We start from the raw sequence: 24686 nt of genomic DNA on the forward strand, positions 1-24686 counted from the left end.
GGGTTTAAGAAAATAGCTAAATTCTTGGAAATGATAAACAAATATCAGACTAAATTAAAGAAATCGATTTTTGATTACGTACATGACTTGTGTAACGTGAAAAGAAGCAAATATCACTGTCTTTAAAAAAGAAAATGCTAACAATACTTTGTATGCTTAAGTTCTGCCAAACTTTTTTTTTTTTCCCCCCCAAACTAATCAAATGATATTGGGTACTCCTTGAGTGTCTTCTGTCCAAGGATCTCTGTGCTGTGTGGTAGGGAGGTGGGGGCAGAATTGAGGATTGAGGCCAGAAGTTCTTTGAACAGTGTCTCTATGGATACTCTACTGTAGGTGTGCTTGTGTCCCTATGCAACTGATCGGACACTACTACTAAAGTTCTCCATTAGACCTGCACGTGCACTGTCCTCCTTGCGCCCCCCCACAAGGCTAACCAGCATGTGGGAGCTAACCCCCTCAGTTCCTTCTCAGTTGCCCCTGGCTAGGGACAGAGCCATTAGCAGTTTGTTCATGATTGTTAACTTCTTTAGCATTTTTAGTAGTTAGTCTCCTTCAGTCTTAATTGTTGTTTTTTCTCTTTATTTTCTCTTTGAAAACAGAAAAACCCTTTATTCCACCCCTTGTTTATTGGGGACCCCTTTTTCTAACAGGGTTTGCCAAGCTCACCAGGCTTCAAGAAGTGCCTTTCTTGCGAGGAGGCCATCCCTGTGGCAGAGAAACACTCTCGCTGCATATGCTGCCTCATGGGAAGATCACATTCTGCAGAAGTGTTGTCTCTGTCAACAGCTTAATAAACCAAGGTCTCAAAACAATAGGGAGTTGAGACAGAAGATCATCCTGATGAAGGCAGCCTGCCAATCTTCCCTGAGTCCATGCCAAGAGTCACCCAGAAGGCATGAGTCATCCCCATAGGCCTCAACATCCAGGGACTATGGGTCAAAGAAATCTCCTCTTGTAAGATATCTAAAAAAGAGAGCAGTGAGTCTCCAGAGTGAGCCGTGAGCTAGCTGCAAAAGATCTCCGGCAAGCTTGGTACTGTTGGCACCAAGACAATCCAAGCCTGGTACCCATAGCTCATGAGGGTCTGGAGAGGGAGGTGCCATAGACGCACTCAAAGACCTGATGAGCACAGGCACCAAGCCAATGGTACCAATTGACAAAGACAGGGGCAGGGAGAGCACACCAGTAAGAAGACACTGCTGGTATGCACTGTACCTTCAGCACCGTCATCAGTAAGCAAGCAAACACTGGAGCATTCAGTGCAGGCAAGATCCCTGACTCCCTCCGTACTGCCAACAGCACCGGATTGGTCCACACTCAATTCCAGTGGAATTCCAGCACTCAAGACGTCAGGGTATCTGATATACCAGTGTCTCTTCTTGTCAGCACTGGGACTTTGGTTACCGAGTCTTCTTCAAGTGTGGGAATCCGCTCCAGTACCCTGCCACACACCTGCCACTGTATACTGGCAAATCAGACAGTGAGCCAGAAAGGTCATCTCCCACCACTCCTCCCATGCTCTCTATGATGCCCCTTATCAAGAGGCTCCTCAAGCATACCCTCAGCCTACTGCATCACCACCATGATACAGCCAGCCATGGGCACCACCACCAAACTCTATCCCATCACCTGAGTGGCCCTACTGGGTGGTATATCGCCCCCGCACGTCTCAGGCTTCCAGCCTCACCTGTGAGCCCCCGAGACGTTCTCCCTTGGCTACGGCATCCAGAACCTCTGAATCACAAGGGAGATTATGGAGGAACAGATTTGAGGAAGAGGTTACACTGAGAACTAATATCTTCCTCCTCTCCGGATGAGGCAGTCATGCGTCCGCCACCATCCTTAGCCAATGATTTCCAGCTCTTCCAGGACTTGGCAAAAAGGTAGCACATATGCTGCAGATACACCTGGAGGAAGTCAAGGCCACTCTCACCACAAACTCCTTGTCATCCTACACTTTTCCTGGTCCTCCAGAATAGCCTTCCCCATCAATGAGGTTCTCCTGGACCTTGCAAAAACTATATGGTAAACCCCCACAGCCTTCCATGTCACAGCCATCCCCCTCCATACATGAATTTTGACACGTCGGTTGAGGTGTCGACAGACCATTTCCCCTCAACCACTACAGCTGACCAACCTTCCTACCCATTTGACTACCACCTTGCCACATTCCACAGCACCTGGGAACATATAACATCGGACCAATGGGTCTTGGAAATAATTCTTAGTGGGGGTACTCCATCCACTTTACCTACCCCTGTCCCTAACACCCTTCTCCGTCCGTCTTTAGGGATCATTCTTACGAGAGTTTACTACAACAAGAAATAGATCTTCTCCTCCTGTTAGGAGCCACAGAACAAATATCTCCACATCTACGAGGCAAAGATTTTTTTTTTTTCTCTTGCTATTTCAGAATACCCAAGAAGGAAGGAAGGTTGGAGACCCGTACTAGACATCAGAGCACGCAACAAGTTTGTCAAAGTTCAAAAATTCAAGATGGCCACTCTAGCAACAATTATTCCAGCATTGGAGCAGGGAGACTGATTTTTCGGCCCTCAACCTTCAGGGCACCTATTTCCATATCTCAATCCTTCTGTTCCCAGGCTGTTCCTCAGATTTACCCTGAGACAAGACCACTGTCAGTACAGAGTGCTCCCCTTTGGGCTATCATCAGCTCCAATGGTATTCTTCAAAGTCCTCTCAGTAGTGGCTGCTCACCTACGCTCCCAGGAGATCATGACCTACTCCTACCTGGACGATTGTTTCCTCCGAGCCCGCTTCTTCAACTAGGCTTATTGGATTACCAAGACTGCAATAGACTTGTTCATGGAACTGGGTCTGAAGATCAGTGTCCAAAAATCAACCCTCACCCTGGTACAGCACCTGGAATTCATAGGGGCCCACCTTGACTCATTACAGGCCAAAACGCTCCTGCCTCAGCACCTTGGCCACGTTCATAGACAGTAGAAAACAGCCCCCAGATATCAGCCAGACGCTGCCTCCAACTCCTGGGACATATGGCAGCTAGCACAGTGGTGATACCTCATGCCAGGTTTCATGTGCAGTGTCTTCAGAGTTGGTTCAGCTCAGTCTACAGACCAAATAGACAGACTAGACAAACCCCCGTCACTGTCCACCAAGGTCAAAAACTCCCTGGACTGGTGGAAAAACCCAGCAAATGTTTGCAAAAAGGAGATCTCTCTGCAAACTTCCCTGTTGTTACTTCTCACCACCGATGCATTCCTTATAGGATGGGGCGTGCATCTAAACAACCTTACAACACAAGGCAAATGGTCGTCTATGGAGAGATCCTCCTACATCAACCTCCTCAAGCTCAGGGTGGTCAGGAATACCTGCATCCATTTCCTCCCACTGATCAAGGGAACACACGAGTCTTAACAGACAACATAGTATGTATGTATTACATATATTGATGAGGAGGAGCCAGGTCACCCTCCCTCTGCGCAAAAGCACTAAGGTTATGGAACTGGTGCGTTTCCCACAGCACACTTATCAGCGGCCTTCCTTCCAGGAACGCAAAACTCTATAGCGGACAGTCTCAGTTGCAAGTTCCCACACGACCATGAATGGGAGATAAAGCCACAACCTATTCAGGCGGTGGGAGGTGGAGATGGGAGAGAGACAAACCACAATCCTGTTCACCACTTACCTGTACAAGAAATGTCCACAACATTGCTCCAAAGCAGGGATGGGGCAACACTCTCTGCGCAACACTTCTTCTGTGAGACAGGGACCTTCTCTATGCCTTTCCTCCATTTCCCCATCTGTCAAAAGTCCTATTAAAAATAAAACTAGAAGGACCACATGTTGTACTGATTGCCCTCACTTGACTGAGACAGACTTGGTACCCTTACCTGTCACAACTTGCAGTGTGCTCGCCGACCTCTCTCCAGTCCACACCATACCTCCTCTCGCCAAACAAAGAATGCACTCTACGTTCCAACTGGAGGATTCTCTACCTCAAGGCTTGACTCCTTCATGGTTCCAATGCATAGACAGCTCCTGCTCAGATGAGGTACAAGAGGTATTACTATGCAGTAAAAAATCCACAACACTCCGTATTCTGCCTGCAAAAGTGGTCCAGGTTTCAGACGTGGTGTAATTCCCAACAAATTTCTCCGACATCTGCTACTCTTCCAAAGTTCCTAGGCTATGTACTGACTCTTAAAAAAAAAATTGGGAGTCTCTCTCTCTCAGTTCACTCAGGGTCCACCTAGCAGCTATAGCAGCCTTTCACCAACAAGTAGAGGGATACTCATTGCTTTCACACCCTACCACAAAACAATTCCTCGGGGGTATAGTAAATCTTTTCTCCCAACCCTGACATTCCACCCCAACATGGGATCTAAACCGAATATTGAAAAGCCTGATTAGACCTCCCTTCGGGCCCATGGCTACCTGTTCGCTTACATACCCGTCAATGAAAACGGCCTTCCTGGTGGTGATCACCTCGGCTATGAGAGTAGGGAAAAAGCAGCCCTAATGACATTTTTTTCCCCCCCCCCCCCCCAAAAAAAAAAAAAATTCTTTCAGGACCTGGAGTACTGATGTTTTGTGAAACTGGTTGACTAGGGAACTACTCAGCTTTTCTGTTTCTCAGTAACATCCCTACTTCCCGCTCCAATCCAAGAATTTTCTCCTCCAGCACAGCCACCAACTTGAACTTCATGCACAGGAAATCCCTTCTGTCTTCAGGCAGGAAAGAGAACATGGCACATATGTGTAGCAGGTCACCACCACTGTTGCATCACTAAGCAGTTGGAAATATCAAGTGCTGAACCTGGAAGGAAAGCCTTTCATGCTCCTTCTCTAAACTTCCTCCAAATCTCTCCTGTTAGTTACCTTTGTTCACTGTTAAGGAGGAGAATCAGCTTGCTCTAATTATCATAATCAGTCAGGGAAAACTTTTTTTATCTAAAATTCTTTTTGCTTCCAGTTGTAAGGGCAATGGCTGTGGGTGATTGCCCGTAGAATTGAAATGATGCTAAAATTTGGTGGGCTAGGCATTCCTGCAATCTATGACCTTGAATAGCTGTTAAAAGGGATCTTGTTTGGGGGTGGAGAAGGGCAGTTGGTTCAAAAAACCCTTTGATAAGTTTGAAATACTTCATTTAATATGTTTATAACTTCTGTTCCGAAGGGCCAATCCGTAGTGGGATCCCATAGTGCCATGTGCTATCTCTGCTATTTTGTTCTTGGAAAATGCAGTGTGTATGAATGTGTGCAGCGCTACAAGTGCGTTTGCAGTGCCTGACTTTCTCCAAAACAAGATGAATAGCTTAACAGCAGGCCACGTGATATTTCATGCAACCAGAAAGGAGGTACATTGAGGCAGCCATGTTTGTAGTGGTTCACTCACACTGTTATCTATAGTTCTTTAGGAAATCGGACTGATTTGGGGCTTGCTATTTAGAGATGATAAAAATCTATGGGTCTTGGGTGGCTTTTTGATTGAGTCTGTTAAAATGACTCTACACTTCAGTTCATTCTCTTATTTTCACAGCTTCTAGTGGAAATTCTTATGAGACCAACTCTTATTACACAGAAAAAGAAACAGAAAAGTAAGTAGATAAGGTTTAAGATTAAATAGCTGTTTTTCAGTGTCTTGTTTCCTCCTCCATTTATATCTTTCACCCTTACTTTACTAAACAAATGATTCACTATTCCTGAAATAGAAAAACTGTCTCATTCTTTGTGGTGCTAATTTGAGGGGGTGAATTATAGTCAGTATGTGTTTTAAGGCATAGTTTGTTAGTGTCTATATTTTTTCCAGTGCATAGATTTGGTTTCCAGGCATTGGCAGGTCAACAAATGTTAGACACTTCCACTGAAGTTATTGGTGGCTATATAGCTCCTATTCAATCCCTCCAGAATGTTGTCCCTAGAGTACAGACCTGTTGAGTGAGTCAGTGAAGAGAATCTCATTTTTCCAGACATGTAATGAATAGTAATTTCCTAACTATATAATAAAGGGAGTGTGCCAAAGTGAACTAACAAGTTGCTTCAGAATAGCATTTTGTCTGCTGGAGCAGCTCAGTAGGCTCAATATTTGTATCTTTCATCTTCCATGTCTACCTGACACTATCTGGCCCTTGCAATACCTCTGAGAAGGAGAAGTATTATGATATCCTCCCCACTTCTCAAGTGAAGAAACTGAGATTCACAGGTGAAATAACAAGATAAAATCTGTCAGAGGTTTTGTTTACGCTGGGAACTGTGTCCTCTTTGAAACAATGTTGGTTGGTTGTGGTTAATTGATGTTTTTTGGACGTAGGTCAGAATTAGCATGCCCTATAACACGTCCTCAGGCCATTAAATCTCTTGGACTATAGTGGTCGGGTATCTCATTAATCATTTCTAACTGGTTGCTAATTGCAGCTTAATTTTTTTGCATATCCGTTTCAGGCTGTTTAATTGAATATTTATTTAAAATGTCATATACAATGCTCTGATTATAGCATAGAAATTAAGTGTTCTGGAAACTAATGAATTGGTCTTACTTTTGCTTTGTAGTAAGTGACGACCTGATCAAGGACTGCTTAAGCATATTGTACAACACTTGCATATGTGTAAGTATTACCTTTTTAAAAATATGTATGTTCCTCTTCTTGGCAAACAAACATGTTCCACGCTTCGGCATTGGCTGCACATACCCCAGGAATGAAAACATATTTGCTTTTAAAACATAATCTAAAGACATAATGCAACTCTAGTTTGCAACATTTTCCAAAGTCTGGTTACATATCTGGACCTACTATATTCAGCCACTCTCTGTGTTTGGGCGTTTGTCTAAGTAGTGTTTTATTTATAAGGCTTTCTATAATGCACCACTGCAGTAGCTGAGTGCCCAGTAATTCTGACACACTATTGTGGGCATTTGTACATATTCATGTTCCCATCTGAGAGCTATTTTCAGCTCTTGTACTTAGAAACAGAAATAACAAAATTAGAAAAATGTACGCCCACATCAATTTGAGCATCTCTACCTATGCACCGTTCAATAGCCTAGTCAATCAAGGGTCTTAAGGGCCTGATCCTGCAGACAATTCGTATGCAGAACATCCTTTGTCAATCACTGGAGCCTGAGTGCCGAGGAAGGGCTGCAGGTTAGAAGTCTATAGAGAACTTGGCTCAAAAATTGAGGCCTAAAGTGCATATCTAATTATTAAAATACTGTCAATAAGTAATGTATTTTCAATATTGTATAGTTAGTCATCACCCTTTAGTGGATAAATGATTACAAGCCTGAGAGCACGTTTAAAATACAGTAGTTTTAATGAAATGTTGCATGTAATCACTGAGTTGGAGCCATTTTAGGGAAACTGACTTTCTCTTAACATTACAAAAGTATTAGTACACTGTGTTCTCTAAACAGTACAGAGACCCTGTAAAAGCGGCAAGGGCTGGTGTTTGAGCATTCATTATTTGATCTACTAAGGGGGAAAAAATAGAGATAGTTTGTGATAGCTGCATTTAATCTAAAACGATCGCATTTGCAATCCATAGAATAGCTGCTGGCTGACTTAACTCATTTCAATTGTAGCGCCCTCTCTGGATTATTGGGATGGATTTGAATGGAGGGTTGCTTCAGGATTGTAAGACTGTCTAATGTCTTGGTGCAGTTCTGGATTAATTCTCTTTATATCTAGGTATGATATCTATGCTGATATCTAATCCATTTGATCAATACTATATTAATAAAGGGTTTTTAAGAATAGTTTGTATAAACACCTGTCAGGGATGGTCGAGGTTTACTTGGCCTTGCCTCAGCATAAGGGCCTGGACTTGATGACCTCTTGAGGTCTTGTTTCTATGCTATGGCCACTAGTACATGGTCAGTCTTGCTGAACTCTGACCAGACAGATTTTCGAGCATTTGGGGTAATGTTTTCTGGAATTAAAAAATACTGAATTAAACCAAAGAGCAACCTTACTCCAACCAGTGATCAGGGTGAAATCCTGGCCCCATTGAAGTCAGTGGAAACTTTGAGAGAACTCTGTCCAACTGAGAACTATGTTAGCAGTTGGACAAGAGACTGAGGGCCACATCTAATTTCCCTAAAATAGTGATTAAGGCAACTGCTATCAGATCCAATAGAGAGCTAAAGCCCACAGGCAACACAGGGTCCAGCTGTGCAACATTTAATCTTGTTCCAAGCAGGCAAACAATTCAAGTCAAAATGGAGTTTTTCATGCTGGGACCTGTAGTTTCGGCAGGCCCCATGAGGATTAGCTGAATTGTTCATCTCCCTGGACAGCATGTCACCAACTTCTAGGAATTGCCAGATAGGTAACCAGGAGAGTGTTTGTGAAACTGGCTTGCTACGTACGATTATCACATCTGATTTGCCAGTGCAGCCGCCTGCCATTGTTGGGTGTATTTTACCATTCCTTGCTTTCTTCTAGACTGAAGGAGTCACTAAACGATTGGCAGAAAGAAATGATTTTGTGTTGTTCCTGTTTACATTGATGACAAACAAAAAAACATTTCTGCAAACAGCAACGCTTATTGAAGATATCCTAGGAGTTAAAAAGGTCTGTGGATGTTTCCTATAATCGTGGTTGCATAACTGTTCAGGTAATTTTTCAGGGTTGTGTGCTAGAGGGGAAAAGTCAGCTATGTTAATAGTGGTGTGTGGCTTGTGTTTTTTGAACATGCATTGAAGAAAATTTGCCATTCATTACCATGTTATTTAGTGTTCCAAATAAAATATTGTTGGAGACATATAACCATTGTAAAACCTTGGGCAGGATACATTTAAGGTCTCATCTACACTAGGTGCTATAATCAGGTCAGGGACCAATGTGGTAAATTGATCTCTTGACACTGTTGCATTTGTAAAGTAGATGTACTTCTCTGTCTTAACTTGGGGAATTTCATTCTCCTCACTAAGTACTGAAGAATGCATATGTCAGACTAAACTGCTTTCCAAATTGATGTAAAAGGAGTCTTTTTGCTAGAAGTTGTCAGTCATGTGGTGGCTTTTAGTCTGCTCTAATTTTAATGTTCGGGACTCTGTGCAATGTTACTGGGTATTAGAACAACAGTTCTGCCTTTAAGAGATGCAATATTTAAAATATTGGTAGCCAAGCTTCCTTGTGTTAAGAAAAAGTTCTATTAAAGTTGAAAAAGCATAGATGATAGATTGAACAATGAAAATATGCTTGTCAGTTTTAATCCCTGGTTCTCATGCAGTGAAAAATGTCTGTAGTACTCCTTTAATAAATTCTAAATGGTAGCCCTGAATAATATGACCAGTATCCCTTCTTAGCGGGTGTCACTGCTGCATACCTAATTATTCCTTTTCCTCTGCTAATATCTCTGCAGCGGTGAAATACAGTAATTGGACTTGTGTCCAGCTAATTACTGCCTTCTAGATGGGGTTTTGGGGTTATAGGGTTAGTTTTTTCCTGAAATTCAATACTTATGTAAATTCTAACTAATTATTAAGATATATATTTTGATGTTTACCTTTTCTGAAGGATGCTTAGACACTTGTCTGATCCTTCCTTCTGGTTACTTTTCAGAATCTTCCCTTATCACCAATGAAACTATCATTTAAAAATATCCAACAGCGCAGTCCATCTATAGTTGCATTTAACTTCAGTAAATTTGGGGACACAAACAAACAAAATATCGAAACTTCAAAATAGCTAAAATTGGCTTAATACTTATTTTTTCACAATTCACTTTTTTTTTTTTTTTAAGTAAAATGACTTGAGAACAATGTTCTCTCATGAATTGGTGAACACGTGGGATCTTAGCCTTAGGTTGGGATTCACAGCCCCTTTCAAACTCTGAGGAACTTCTGCTACCCATCTACCCTTGTGTCTGACTAAATTTAAAACAATTTAATCCTGTTGGGGGAAGGCTCTTTAATTTTTATATGTTCCCTCTGTTAACGTTGATTTTGGTGAAAAGACTTTTGGTTTATTACATCAAACAATCAATGCATTGTTTTGTCTTCTATAGGAAATGATACAATTAGAAGATATTCCCAATCTTGCAAGTCTAGTATCCAGTTTTGATCAACAGCAACTTGCCAATTTCTGTAGGATCCTTGCAGTCACAATTTCAGAACTTGACACAGGGAGTGATGACAAACACACGCTTCTTGCTAAAAATGCACAGCAGAAAAAAAATTTGGGTCCTTCTCGAGCTGAAGTTAATCAAGGTAAAGTGTCCCAGTTACTAGAGTGTTGCATTCTAAACATAAGTCCAGAGGACTCAAAAAGGAAGTAATAAACCTTCTCTCCATCCTGTCAAGAGTCTGAGGCTTCTGTATTGTGATATTGTAAGCCTTCTGCATTTATGATGCTTATTCCTTTAATTCTGCATTCCATGGAGGTTCTTACCAAAACTATCATCATCAAACTAAACTGTTCTTTTTTGTTGATGGTTATAATGGTCATAGATTCACATGCACCCTAGAAGTTAGTTGAGTAGGTATTGATGGTTGTGGTGGAGAGAAGATGTTTTGATGCTGTGACAGGCTATAATGTCTCAGTACCATAGGTGTAGCCAGTGCTTGTCTATTATCTAGGCAAACATTTACAGTGGTGTCAGATGGGTTTATCCAGTATCTTGCTGTAGAGCAATATGTCAGTCTTTTCCTCTCTCACTAAGGAAAAAATGTTTTAATACCAGTTTTTGGTTCTGGCCACAGTCACCTACCAATTGTTATGCCAGTGGGGGGGGGAAATACAACTTCCCTGGGGAGGGATACTCTCGATCTATTTCATACATACTGATGAGGAGGTAGCATAGTGCATTAGAACATTAGACTCGGAAGCAGACCTAGGTTCTGTGTCTGTCTCTGAACTAACTTGGTTTGTGACTGTGAGCCAACTCATTGACCTCTATCACAGTTTCCAAGTGAGCTGTGCTTGTGAAGGGCTATGTAAGAGCTACGTGTGGATTTATCACTATTCATAGATTCTAGGACTGGAAGGGACCTCGAGAGGTCATCGACTCCAGTCCCCTGCCCGCATGGCAGGACCAAATACTGTCTAGACCATCCCTGATAGACATTTATCTAACCTACTCTTAAATATCTCCAGAGATGGAGATTCCACAACCTCCCTAGGCAATTTATTCCAGTGTTTAACCACCCTGACAGTTAGGAACTTTTTCCTAATGTCCAACCTAGACCTCCCTTGCTGCAGTTTAAGCCCATTGCTTCTTGTTCTATCCTTTAGAGGCTAAGGTGAACAAGTTTTCTCCCTCCTCCTTATGACACCCTTTTAGATACCTGAAAACTGCTATCATGCCCCCCCCCAGTCTTCTCTTTTCCAAACGAAACAAACCCAATTCTTTCAGCCTTCCTTCATAGGTCATGTTCTCAAGACCTTTAATCATTCTTATTGCTCTTCTGTGGACCCTCTCCAATTTCTCCACATCTTTCTTGAAATGCGGTGCCCAGAACTGGACACAATACTCCAGCTGAGGCCTAACCAGAGTAGAGTGGAAGAATGACTTCTCGTGTCTTGCTCACAACACACCGTTAATATATCCCAGAATCACGTTTGCTTTTTTTTGCAACAGCATCACACTGACTCATATTTAGCTTGTGTTCCACTGTAACCCCTAGATCCCTTTCTGCCGTACTCCTTCCTAGACAGTCTCTTCCCATTCTGTATGTGTGAAACTGATTTTTCCTTCCTAAGTGGAGCACTTTGCATTTGTCTTTGTTAAACTTCATCCTGTTTACCTCAGACCATTTCTCCAATTTGTCCAGATCATTTTGAATTATGACCCTGTTCTCTAAAGCAGTTGCAATCCCTCCCAGTTTGGTATCATCTGCAAACTTAATAAGCGTACTTTCTATGCTAATATCTAAGTCGTTAATGAAGATATTGAACAGAGCTGGTCTCAAAACAGACCCCTGCGGAACCCCACTTGTTATGCCTTTCCAGCAGGATTGGAAACCATTAATAACAACTCTGAGTACGGTTATCCAGCCAGTTATGCATCCACCTTATAGTAGCCCCATCTAAATTGTATTTGCCTAGTTTATCGATAAGAATATCATGCGAGACCATGTCAAATGCCTTACTAAAGTCTAGGTATACCACATCCACAACTTCTCCCTTATCCACAAGACTCGTTATCCTATCAAAGAAAGCTATCAGATTGGTTTGACATGATTTGTTCCTTACAAATCCATGCTGGCTTTTCCCTATCACCTTACCACCTTCCAAGTGTTTGCAGATGATTTCCTTAATTACTTGCTCCATTATCTTCCCTGGCACAGAAGTTAAACTAGCTGGTCTGTTGTTTCCTGGGTTGTTTTTATTTCCCTTTTTATAGCTGGGCACTATATTTGCCCTTTTCCAGTCTTCTGGAATACCTCCCATCTCCCATGATTTTCCAAAGATAATAGCTAGAGGCTCAGATACCTCCTCTATTAGCTCCTTGAGTATTCTAGGATGCATTTCATCAGCCCCTGGTGACTTGCAGGCATCTAACTTTTCTAAGTGATTTTTAACTTGTTCTTTTTTTATTTTATCTGCTAAACCTACCCCCTTCCCATTAGCATTCACTATGTTAGGCATTCCTTCAGACTTCTCGGTGAAGACCGAAACAAAAGCTAGATAAGTTTATGGAGGGAATGGTTTAATGGGATAACATGATTTTAGTCATAGGAACACCGTGCCATGGCAGGTAAGTAGTATAATGGCTAATGAGGGTCAGGCTGGAGAATCTTGCCTACGTGCTCGGGGTTTTACTGATTGCCATATTTGGGGTCGGGAAGGAATTTTCGTCCAGGGTAGACTGGCAGAGGCCCTGGAGGTTTTTCGCCTTCCTCCGCAGCATGGGGCAGGGATCGCTAGCAGGAGGATTCTCTGCTAATTGAAGTTTCTGAGCCACAGGATTTGGGGACTTCAACAGCAGAGTGGGGGTGGGGACGGCTTTGTGGCCTGCATCATGCGGGAGGTCAGACCAGATGATCATAATGGTCCCTTCTGACCTTAAAGTCTGAGTCTGAGTCTAAAAGTCATTAAGCATCTCTGCCATTTCCAAGTTTCCTGTTACTGTTTCTCCCTCTTCACTGAGCAGTGGGCCTACCCTGTCTTTGGTCTTCCTCTTGCTTCTAATGTATTGATAAAAAGTCTTCTTGTTTCCCTTTATTCTCATAGCTAGTTTGAGCTCATTTTGTGCCTTTGCCTTTCTAATCTTGCCCCTGCATTCCTGTGTTGTTTGCCTATATTCATCCTTTGTAATCCATCCTAGTTTCCATTTTTTATATGACTCCTTTTTATTTTTTAGATCATGCAAGATCTCGTGGTTAAGCAAAGGTGGTCTTTTGCCACATTTTCTATCTTTCCTAACCAGCGGAGTAGCTTGCTTTTGGGCCCTTAATAGTGTCCCTTTGAAAAACTGCCAACTCTCCTCAGTTGTTTTTCCCCTCAGTCTTGATTCCCATGGGACCTTACCTATCAGCTCTCTGAGCTTACCAAAATCCGCCTTCCTGAAATCCATTGTCTCTATTTTCCTGTTCTCCCTTCTACCCTTCCTTAGAATTGCAAACTCTATGATTTCATGATCACTTTCACCCAAGCTGCTTTCTACTTTCAAATTCTCAACGAGTTCCTCCCTATTTGTTAAAATCAAGTCTAGAACCGCTTCCACCCTAGTAGCTTTTTCAACCTTCTGAAATAAAAAGTCCAAGAATTTGTTGGATAGTCTGTGCCCCGCTGTGTTGTTTTCCCAACATATATTTGGATAGTTGAAGTCCCCCATCACCACCAAATCTTGGGCTTTGGATGATTTTGTTAGTTGCTTAAAAAAAGCCTCATCCACCTCTTCCACCTGGTTAGGTGGCCTGTAGTAGACTCCTAGCATGATATCACCCTTGTTTTTTACCCTTTTAGCCTAACCCAGAGACTCTCAACACTTCGTCTCCTATGTCCATCTCCACCTCAGTCCAGGTGTGTACATTTTTAATATATAAGGCAACACCTCCTCCCTTTTTCCCCTGTCTATCCTTCCTGAGCAAGCTGTACCCCTCCACACCAACATTCCAGTCATGTGTATTATCCCACCAAGTTTCAGTGATGCCAACAATGTCATAGTTGTGTTTATTTATTAGCACTTCCAGTTCTTCCTGCTTATTAACCATACGTCTCGCGTTTGTATATAGACATCAAAGATACTGGTTTGATCTTGCCTCCCAGTTTTGTCCTGACCCTCCTTTCTCTCTGCCAATATAGCCCACACTCCCTCTTGTTTCCGACCCATCTCCTAGGTCTCCATGTTCCCCACTTACCTGTGGGCTTTGCTCACCTGTCCCCATCGAACCTAGTTTAAAGCCCTCCTCACTAGGTTAGCCAGTCTGTGTTCAATTAGGGCCTTCCCCTCCTTGAAAGGTGAACGCCATCTCTGCGTAGCAGTCCTTCCTCGAATAGCACCCCGTGGTCTAGGAAGCCAAAGCCCTCCTGGCGACACCATCTTCGCAGCCAGGCATTCACCTCCATGATGCATCTGTCTCTGCCCAGGCCCCTACCTTTGACAGGAAGAATTGAAGAGAATACCACCTGCGCTCCAAACTCCTTCACCCATACTCCCAGAGCCCTGTAGTCACTCTTGATACGCTCAGTGTCACACCTCGCAGTGTCACACCCCAGCCCACATGGATGAGTAGCATGGGGTAGTAGTCAGAGGGCTGGATAATCGTCGACAATGCCTCTGTAACATTTCGGATATGGGCTCCCGGCAGGCAGCATACCTCCCGAGATGAAATGTCAGGGTGACAGATGGGCGCCTCCGTCCCCCTCAGCAGAGAGTCTCCGACCACCACTACCCTACGTTTCCTATTCGCAGTGGTGGCAGCAGACCTCCCAGCCTTAGGGGTACAAGGCTTCTCCTCCTTTACTGTAGGGGGTGAGTCCTTCTCTCCTATATCAAGAAGAGCATAACGGTTACCTATTACCACTATTATTTGTGGACCTAGGATTTCTAGCCTGCATTTAGTCATGTTTATGAAGACACTGTTGTGATGATCTAAATAGAATGCCTCTTTCCTTAGAGTTTCAGGAGTTAATTTTCCACGTTATGTGAAGTACCCTTTTATATTAGATATCGGAAGGTGAGAACCATTGTAAGAGAACAGTCTAGACCAAAGTCTGAACTAGAAATTGTATTGGGCAAAACTTCAAAAATCTGTCTAATCTTAAATTCTTGCTGGAAATTTTGAAGCCACACGTGTGCTGCTTTTCAGATTGAGTTGGCATTTTCGTAATAAAACTGAATGTTGAGGATTGAATATTTTAAGGAGTTTCAAATCATAATAGGCGAAATCTTGGTTCAGGTTTTGATCTCAGTTTTTTGGTATAGTGATGACTCGTTTATTAAGTATACTCAATTAAACAAATAGCTAAGAGATTTGTATATGGAACTTACATTTAAAGGCCCTGATTTGTAAATTTTTTTTTTTTTCTTCAAGAAGTGCTGAACACCTGATGATGCCCTTTTGGGAGGCATTGGTAGCTGCAGGTGCTCAACATTTTTGAACTGCAGGCCACTATGTGAGCTTTCTTGTTGCCTTGAGTGCTTCTGACTTATATCTTGAATGTTATCTTAAGCTCCTACTTTGCTGTAAGTCTTCTAGGCTTTATCAAACAATGTAATCAATTAAAATGCCAGCAAAGGGAAGGTGAACTGGTTTCACTTTTTGCTGTGCTGAAACTCTTTGAAATATGAGCAGCCCGGGCTTTGATATATAGAGACTCCAGGAAGCTCTTGTAATTAGAGTCCAGTCCATTTAGGGGTTTGTGTCAATATCTAAATGTTCAACTTAGCCCACATCTACAAGTAGCAAATTTGGAGTATGAAGCAATGGGCTGGCGAAAAAGATTCTCCTCACACCTCTCAACAATCATACTGCTGCATTCTGCATTGGCTGTGGGCAGCAGAGTGGCCTTTTCAGAAGCTCTTTGTAAAGTGTATGTATGCATGAGAGTGGTGGCCACTGGATGGTGACAAATGGCTATTCTTTACCGCAAATAAGCCCTTATGGCTGTAGATCCAAGGACATCTAATACATTAAAGTGAATGTGCAGATCTTCAGGCTGTTTAAGCAAACTAACTGAATACACCTCTACCCCGATATAAATAAAAATAATAAATAAATAGAATATCTCCATTATTTATTTATTTATTTATCTCTTAGAACTGGAAGGGACCTTGAAAGGGCATCGAGTCGAGCCCCCTGCCTTCACTAGCAGGACCAAGTACTGATTTTGTCCCTGATCCCTAAGTTGTCCCCTCAAGGGTTGAGCTCACAACCCTCGGTTTAGCAGGCCAATGCTCAAACCACTGAGCTATCCCTCTGACCTGATATAACACGAATTCGGATATAACATGGTAAAGCAGCGCTCTGGGGGGGCGGGGCGGGGCTGTGCGCTCCAGCGGATCAAAGCAAGTTCAATATAAGGCAGTTTCACCTATAACACAGTAAGATGTTTTTGACAGCATTATATCGGGGTAGAGGTGTATGTTCCTGATCCTGCAAATGCTTAAATCTCAGTATTTCAGTAGTCTCTTCACACATGCTTGAAGTGAGCCATTTGCATATTTGTTTGCAAGGTCAGGGTCTAAATGTCCAAACCTAAAATATTATTTTTCAAATATAATTTTAACTTAGGTTTTCTTTTTCTAAGTTCAGAATTTCATGGTTGACGTGCGCTGTCGATAGAATTGCAGCCACTCAGAATGGTGGTACTTGAACTAAGGGCCTTGGCTTTTGAGTGTATAAGGATGAAGATTTAGCATAGTATTATATCTAACAGCTCTATTTTATTTGATAATGAAGAACTGATACTATGTATCTTAGGGTATGTCTACGTTACGGGATTACTTTGACTTTACAGAATTAGATTTTTGGCAACCGATTGTATAAAGTAGAGTGCATGCGGCCATACTAAGCCCATCAATTCGGCGGTGTGCGTCCATGTACCGAGGCTAGCGTCAACTTCCGGAGCGTTGCACTGTGGGTAGCTATCCCATAGTTCCTGCAGTCTCCCCTGCCCATTGGAATTCTGGGTTGAGATCCCAATGCCTTGTGGGGCAAAAAACATTGTCGTTGGTAGTTCTGGGTACAGCCTCACCCCTCCCTCCGTGAAAGCAATGGCAGACAACCGTTTCGCGCCTTTTTTCCTGGATGAACTGTGCAGACACCATACCATGGCAAGCATGGAGCCCACTCAGCTCAAGACCGCAGTCATGAACATTGTAAACACCTCGCGCATTATTGTGCAGTTTATGCTGAACCAGGATCTGAAAAACCAGGCGAGGAGGAGGCAGCTACGGCAGCATGGCGACGAGAGTGATGAGCACATGGACACACAATTCTCTCAAACCGCGGGCCCCGGCGCTTTGGAGATCATGCTGTTAACGAGGCAGGTTATAGCCGTGGAACGCTGATTCTGGGCCCGGGAAACAAGCGCAGACTGGTGGGACCGCATAGTGTTGCAGATGTGGGACGATTCCCAGTAGCTGCAAAACTTTCGCATGTGTAAGGCCACTTTCATGGAACTTTGTGACTTGCTTTCCCCTGCTCTGAAGCACCAGAATACCAAGATGAGAGCAGCCCTCACAGTTGAGAAGCGAGTGGCGATAGCCTTGTGGAAGCTTGCAATGCCAGACAGCTACCGGTCAGTCAGGAATCAATTTGGAGTGGGCAAAACTACTGTGAGGGCTGCTGTGATGCAAATAGCCAAAACAATCACTGAGCTGCTGCTACCAAAGGTAGTGACTCTGGGAAATGTACAGGTCATAGTGGATGGCTTTGCTGCAGTGGGATTCCCTAACGGTGGTGGGGCGATAGATGGAACCCATATCCCTATCTTGGCACCGGAGCACCAGGGCAGCCAGTACATAAACCACAAGGGGTACTTTTCAATGGTGCTGCAAGCACTGGTGGATCACAAGGGACGTTTCACCAACATCAACGTGGGATGGCCGGGAAGGGTTCATGACGCTGGCATCTGTTTAGATGGCTGCAGCAAGGGACTTACTTCCCAGACCAGAAAATAACCGTTGGGGATGTTGAAATACCTAGTTATCCTTGGGGACCCAGCGTACCCCTTGTTATACGTCTGGGTGAGGAGGTTATGGAACTTGGAGGACGGTTATACAGGGGCTGCAGCGGCACTCTGTGATCCTGCTGCCATTCCTGACGCTCCACCAGATGCCGGAGGCATGTCCGTTTGCTCACGCAGCAGCCCCAGCGTTGCATCCTGCCTCCTCTGATCCTCCTGCCGCCACCTCTCATCTCGAGCGTCCCTCCTGTCCTCACTTTCACTGGCATCTTTCCTGTACTTTGATACTGTGTCCTTCCACTCATTCAGATGAGCTCTTTCATCGCAGGTTGATTGCATGATTTCCAAGAACATTTAGTCTCGCGCGTGTGGTTTTTTTTTTTTTTCGCCGCCTTATCTGAGATAGCCTTCGGGATGGAGGAGGGAGGCTTGAAAAATCTGCAGCTGCGGGAGGGAGGGGAAAAAAGGGAGAGAAGTACTTAAAAAGATACATTTTACAGAACAATGCTTGTACTCTTTCATGGTGAACAACACTATTCACATTACATAGCACATGTGATTTGGGTACAAGGTCGCATTTTGCATCTTGTATTGAGTGCCTGCGGCTTTAGTGTTTAGAGATCACAGATGCAGGGCCAGGCAACAGAATTCGGCTTGCATGCAGCTATCGTAAGCCATTGTCTTTCGGCTTCTGCAACCTTCATTAAAGCATCAGAGGGGTAGCCGTGTTAGTCTGAATCTGTAAAAAGCAACAGAGGGTCCTGTGGCACCTTGGGGACAGGTGCCACAGGACCCTCTGTTGCTTCATTAAAGCAGCACCCTCCTTTCCCATACCAAGCAAAGCCCATTGAGTGCTGCGGTTTTCCTGTTAACATGCAGCAGCAGAAACCAAACTAACCCCCCTCCCCCAATCCAGTTCTCTGGGATGATCACTTTACCCTTCCCCCCATCGCGTGGCTGGTATCAGGGAAGATCCCTGCTAGCCAAATGTGAAAAGCTGAGCGCCAATGGGCCCCCACACCCCCCACCGCTTGGCTAACTGTAGGGGAGGATTTCTTTTCAGCCACAGGCAAACAGCCCAGTAGGAACGGCCACCTCTGTCCCCTTAATTAAATTCCCGTATTTCAACCAGGTTACCATGAACGATATCACTCTCCTGAGGATAACAGCGAGATAAAGAACAGATGTTGCTTGAATGCCAGCAAACACCGGGACCATACGCTGCCAGGCTTTGTCATGCCATGATACCAGATTACTTGCTACTAGCATGGTGTGGTCAAGTGTCCTACCATGGAGGACGGAATAAGGCTGCACTGCCCAGAAACCTTCTGCAAAGGCTTTTGGAGTGCCTCCAGGAGAGCTTCATGGAGATGTCCCTGGAGGATTTCTGCTCCATCCCCAGACATGTTAACAGACTTTTCCAGTAGCTGTACTGGCTGCGAATGCATCCCAAGTCCTCAGGGCAAATTAATCATTAAATACGCTTGCTTTTAAACCATGTTTTATATTTACAAAGGTACACTCACCAGAGGTCCCTTCCATGGCTTCATGGTCTGGGATACTGCCTTGGGAGGGTTGCGAGGGTACTTCAGTCAGGCTGAGAAAAAGATCCTGGCTGTTGGGGAGAACGGAGTGCTGTGCTCTCTGCAAGCTCGTCCTCCTCCTCATCTTCCCCGTCCGCAGAATCCTCAGGCATGGCTGAGAGTACCCCCTCCTCAGAATCCACGGTCAGGGGTGGGGTAGTGGTGGCGGCCCCCCCCTAGAATTGCATGCAGCTCAGTGTAGTAGCGGCATGTCTGCGGCTCTGCCCCGGACCTTCTATTTGCTTCTTTGGTTTTCTGGTACGGCTTGTCCTTAACTTTCACGCGGCACTGATATGAGTCCCTATTGTGGCCTCTCTCCATCATGCCCTTGGAGATTTTTTTTCAAATGTTTTGGCATTTCGTCTTCTGGAACATAGTTCTGCTAGCACGGAATCCTCTTCCCCATATAGCAATCAGATCCAGTACCTCCCATACGGTCCATGCTGGTGCTCTTTCAATTCTTGGACTGCATGGTTACCTGTGCTGATGAGCTCTGCGTGGTCACCTGTGCTCTCCACGCTGGGCAAACAAGAAATGAAATTCAAAAGTTCGTGGGGCCTTTCCTGTCTACCTGGCCAGTGCATCAGAGTTCAGATTGCTGTCCAGAGCGGTCACAATGGTGCACTGTGGGATAGCTCCTGGAGGCCAATACCGTTGAATTTCATCCACACTAACCCTAATTCGAACCAGCAGTGTAGATTTCAGCGCTACTCCCCTCGTCGGAGAGGAGTACAGAAATCGATTTTAAGAGCCCTTTATGTTGAAGTAAATGGCTTCATTGTGTGGAGGGGTGCAGGGTTAATCTGATTTAACGCTGCTAAATTTGACCTAAACTCATATAGTGAACACCAGGCCTTTGTGAGAGCCTTACACTGAGGGCAAAATGCAGCTTTTATTCAAAGTTGACATCTGAATCGTCAAAAACAAATCCAATGTGTAATTCAGCAACATCAATCCACCCTGGGTGGGAAAGGATGTAAATTACCAATTTTAATCAGGATTTAAACCAGAAAACCGGAAACCTTGATTTAAATAATTGATTTTGATCCTTTTTTTTTTTCTGCTTTTTAGTTACTTTCCTTTAGTTGATTCTCCATTGGTTGGTAATCATTAAAACACGTTGATTTTCAACTAAATATAGTCTCTATTCTAAATTTGGTAATTCTTTTTGCCAACCAGAAGGATACATTATATCTGTAGATTTATTTAAGCAGTTATATAGATTCTTAATTTTTACATTTCCTTATGTTAAAAAATGGTAAATGATGCATTTCTTATTATGGTTTTTTGTTTTTTTACTTGTTTCAAGCTCTAGTTGGATGGAAATTGGAATTCAATTAAAAATGTGCAAAAACATTTGTTTTATTGATTAAATAAAGCTACTTAAATGTCCTATACATATAAGAGATTTTTTTTCAAAACGTGCATTTAAAACTAATTGATTTATTAAACAAGGGAAGTATTATCTGTAGTTGTGAATTGTAGTGATTGTTTGATCACCATGTCCTTCATGATTTTTGAGCTAGTAGATACCATGCTCTCTCATTTAGTTTCTTTTAATATACTGGCGAAAGAAAACAAGTTTTCCTGCTTTTTCAACTCCCAATCAATTTCTTAACTTTGAATGAGCTGGTCATTGAACTGAATTAGTTGAATAAAGTGAAATGAAAATTAAAATTCTCTTTGCATCTGCAGAAGAGGCAACTACTGTTAAAGCCAATTTAACACTTCAACAAACTCTGGTTCCAGGTCCTTATCCAATTACTTCCACCAGTTCAGTGGTCTGCCTCTCTTTAAAACTTCAGTAGCAAATGTATTGATTAATGTGGATGTTTTTGTTTTGTTTAAATTATTTTAGTAGGTTATAGTAAGTTTAGGCCATAACATAGGTTGTCGTAATTTGAGTTTAATTTTAAACTAGTAGATGAAAACCTGTGCTGTTGCACAGATGTAATCTGTAAAGGGGTGTGTGGGTGTGTTTTTTTTGTTTAAAAAAAATGTGGAGAACTTAAAAATTGGACAGTAACAGACCGCAAATCCCAGTGATGATGGAATCTGGTGATATTTTAAACAAAAAGAGTTCTCAACCATACAGGTAGCTGTTTCCATCACTTCACACTGACTTAGCGGATGTTCAGAGTTGTGGTTGGGTTATTCTATGTGCTGATAGTGGTGGGGTGTGGGTGGTTGTATTTGTGTTGTCCTGGGAGAGTTGTATAGATTTTGTGCAGGTGGTGAATGAGAACAGGGCTCCAGTGAGGCGAAGGGTGTTTGAAGCTATTGTATGTACTGGTTGTAGTCCTGTGGATGGTTTTGAAGAACTGTAGCAGTGGGCCAGGTAATCCATTATCTACGGAGTCTTCCTCATACAACCAGGGAAATTGTTGCCTGCTTATTAGCTGTTGAGTAAGGGTGGTGTTTGGTTGAGTTACTTCTGATATCACAGTAGACTAGGACTCTTGATATGGCAGACTTTTATTTACTTATTAAAATCATTTAAGAAAGTAGTTTATAGTAAGCTTAGGCCTTAAACTCAAATGATAACAGCCTCTGTTAATTTTGAAACTAGTAGCTGAAAGCCCTTGCTGTCGCATGGGTGTAATTCATAGTCAAAATGGCTGAGAACTTAAAAATGGGCCAGTAACAGACTGAATCCCAGTGATGATGCAACTTGATGATATTCTGAACAAGAAGAGCTCTCAACCACACTCGTAGCTCTTTCCATCGCTTCATGCTGATTTAGCAGACATTCTAGGCTTAAAAAAAATCAATTTTTTAAAAACGATTGATTTTTACCCAACCTGTCATGTCTAACTATCTAGGATCCCTCTGGCTGCTGTTGAGTACTCATCAAAAAATCCAATATTTGGATCTTGTCAGCTATATAGAATACAGTGGAGTACACTGTTATATACTTTGACAGGAGCATTTTGAAAGGTGAATTTGCCATCTGGCATGGAGTCTTTTGTTGGTTGACGACTTGTTGTTTTGTTTTCCTGTTGTAGCTACACTCCTGAATATTCCAGGCTTTGTTGAGCGATTATGCAAACTGGCAACGAGGAAAGTATCGGAAACAACGGGTACTTCCAATTTCCTTCAGGAGTTAGAGGAGTGGTACACCTGGCTGGACAATGCACTTGTTCTTGATGCCCTGATGCGGGTAGCAAATGAGGAGGCAGAGCAGAGCAGCACAGGTATCTTTTGCTATTTACTAATCTATAGTTTTGCTTTATGGCTTCTAGAATAGCTGGGTTTCGCTTCTCTCTCCCCCCCCCCCCTTCCCCTTTCAAAAAAAAAAACAAAACCCATGTCGAGCACAGTATGCTTATATCTATCTCCTATTTTACTGCAAAGTGGTGAGTGGATTTTTGTACTAATCAATATATCCTGTTGCAAAGTTTACATCTCAGTTGTCCGAAGAGCTCCTTATATAGTGTTATGCTTACAACCCTCAAAATCCCTCTCACAAGAGGTAGGAGAGTTTTATTTCCATTTTATAGATGGGGGAGAAGAGGGACCTGAGGCACAAGTTAAGCCGTTTGCTCAAAATCTACAGCAAATTGGCTGTAGCATTGGGATTAGAATCCAAGCATTCTTGCATCCTTCTCCATGCTCAGGCAACTCAGTGATTCCTCTTCACACAATGGTAAGTAATTTGGATAAACTGTTAATTGTTCCAACAAATTACTTAGCTGCAATCTCCGTCTGAATTAAGAGGACTTAGAACCATACAAATGTAGGGCTGGAAGGGACCTGGAGAGGTCAAGTTCAGCCCCCTGTGCTGAGACAGGGCCACATAAACCTCAACTGTCCTTGACAAGTTTGTCCAACCAAATAGTCAATGATGGGGATTCCGTCATTCTTTCCTTCGAAGCCTGTTCCAGAGCTTAACTACCCTTGTAGTTAGAAAGCTTTTCCTAATATCTCACCTCAGTCACCCTTGCTGCAGATTAAGCCCATTACTACTTGGCCTACATTCAGTGGACACAGAATAATTGGTCCCCATTCTCTTTATAACAGCCCTTAACATATTTGAAGACTGTCGTCATCAGTAGTCTTTTCTGAGGACTAAACATGCACAGTTTTTGTAACATTTCTTCACAGGTCAGGTTTTCTAGACCTTTTATCACTTTTGTTGCTTTCTTCTGGACTTGCTCTCCAATTTGTCCGCATCTTTCCTACAGTGTGGCACCCGGAATTGGGCACAGTACTCCAGCTGAGGCCTCACCAGTGCCATGTAGACAGGACAATTACCTCCCATGTCTTAAATACAACGCTCCTGTTAATACACCCCAGTATGCAGGGCCGGCTCTAGGCACCAGCAAAACAAGCTGGTGCTTGGGGCGGCACATTTTTAGGGGCGGCATTCTGGCGCCAGCCATGCCGCCCCTGAAAATGTGACCCGGCCACCCTAACTCACCTCCGCTGCTGCTGCTCGCGCGCCAAACAGCTGATTCGCGTGCTGCTGCTCGCCCTCCCTCCCAGGTTTGAGAGCCTGGAGGGAGGGGGAGACCCCGAGTAGCCGCGGCGCACACGCTGCTTCTCCCTCTCCCTCCCTCCTAGGCTCGAGAGCCTGGGGGGAGGAGGCAGGGCTGGGGATTTGGGGAAAGGGCGGAGTTGAGGCGGGGCCGGGGATGGGGTAAGAAAAAAACGGGGCGGGGGGATGGCCAGAATTGTTTTTGCTTGGGGCGGCAAAAATCCTAGAGCCGGCCCTGCCAGTATGATATTGTCTCAATTTGCAATTGCATCACGTTGTTGACTCTCATTCAATTTGTGATCCAGCAGTGCTACCACCAAGCCAGTTACTCCCTATTCTGTAGATGTGCATTTGATTTCCCCCCCCCCTTCCTAAATGTAGTACTTTGCACTTGCTATAGAATTTCATCTTGTTGATTTCAGACTAATCCTCCAATTTATCAAGGTCGTTTTGAATTGTAATCCTGTGCTCCAAAGTGCTTGCAACCTCTCCCAGTTTAGTGTAATCTGAAAATTTTATAAGCATACTCTCTACTCCATTATCAAAGTCATTAGTGAAAATACT

General features: G+C 43.4%; 1 protein-coding gene across 1 annotated transcript in view; it reads left to right on the forward strand.

Annotated features, from left to right (window-relative positions):
* The window catches only part of TRPC4AP (transient receptor potential cation channel subfamily C member 4 associated protein), a gene marked incomplete in the record, with an annotated part of 81072 nt that overhangs the window by 23015 nt on the left and 33371 nt on the right, over positions 1–24686 (forward strand). Inside the window, 5 exon segments of the mRNA XM_034786632.1 lie at positions 5525–5582; positions 6535–6590; positions 8427–8555; positions 9994–10195; positions 22651–22839. Coding sequence (XP_034642523.1) covers positions 5525–5582; positions 6535–6590; positions 8427–8555; positions 9994–10195; positions 22651–22839 — 634 coding nt within the window.

The sequence above is a fragment of the Trachemys scripta genome, chromosome 12, assembly GCF_013100865.1.
Source record: "Trachemys scripta elegans isolate TJP31775 chromosome 12, CAS_Tse_1.0, whole genome shotgun sequence".
In the NCBI taxonomy this organism is placed as follows: domain Eukaryota; kingdom Metazoa; phylum Chordata; order Testudines; family Emydidae; genus Trachemys; species Trachemys scripta.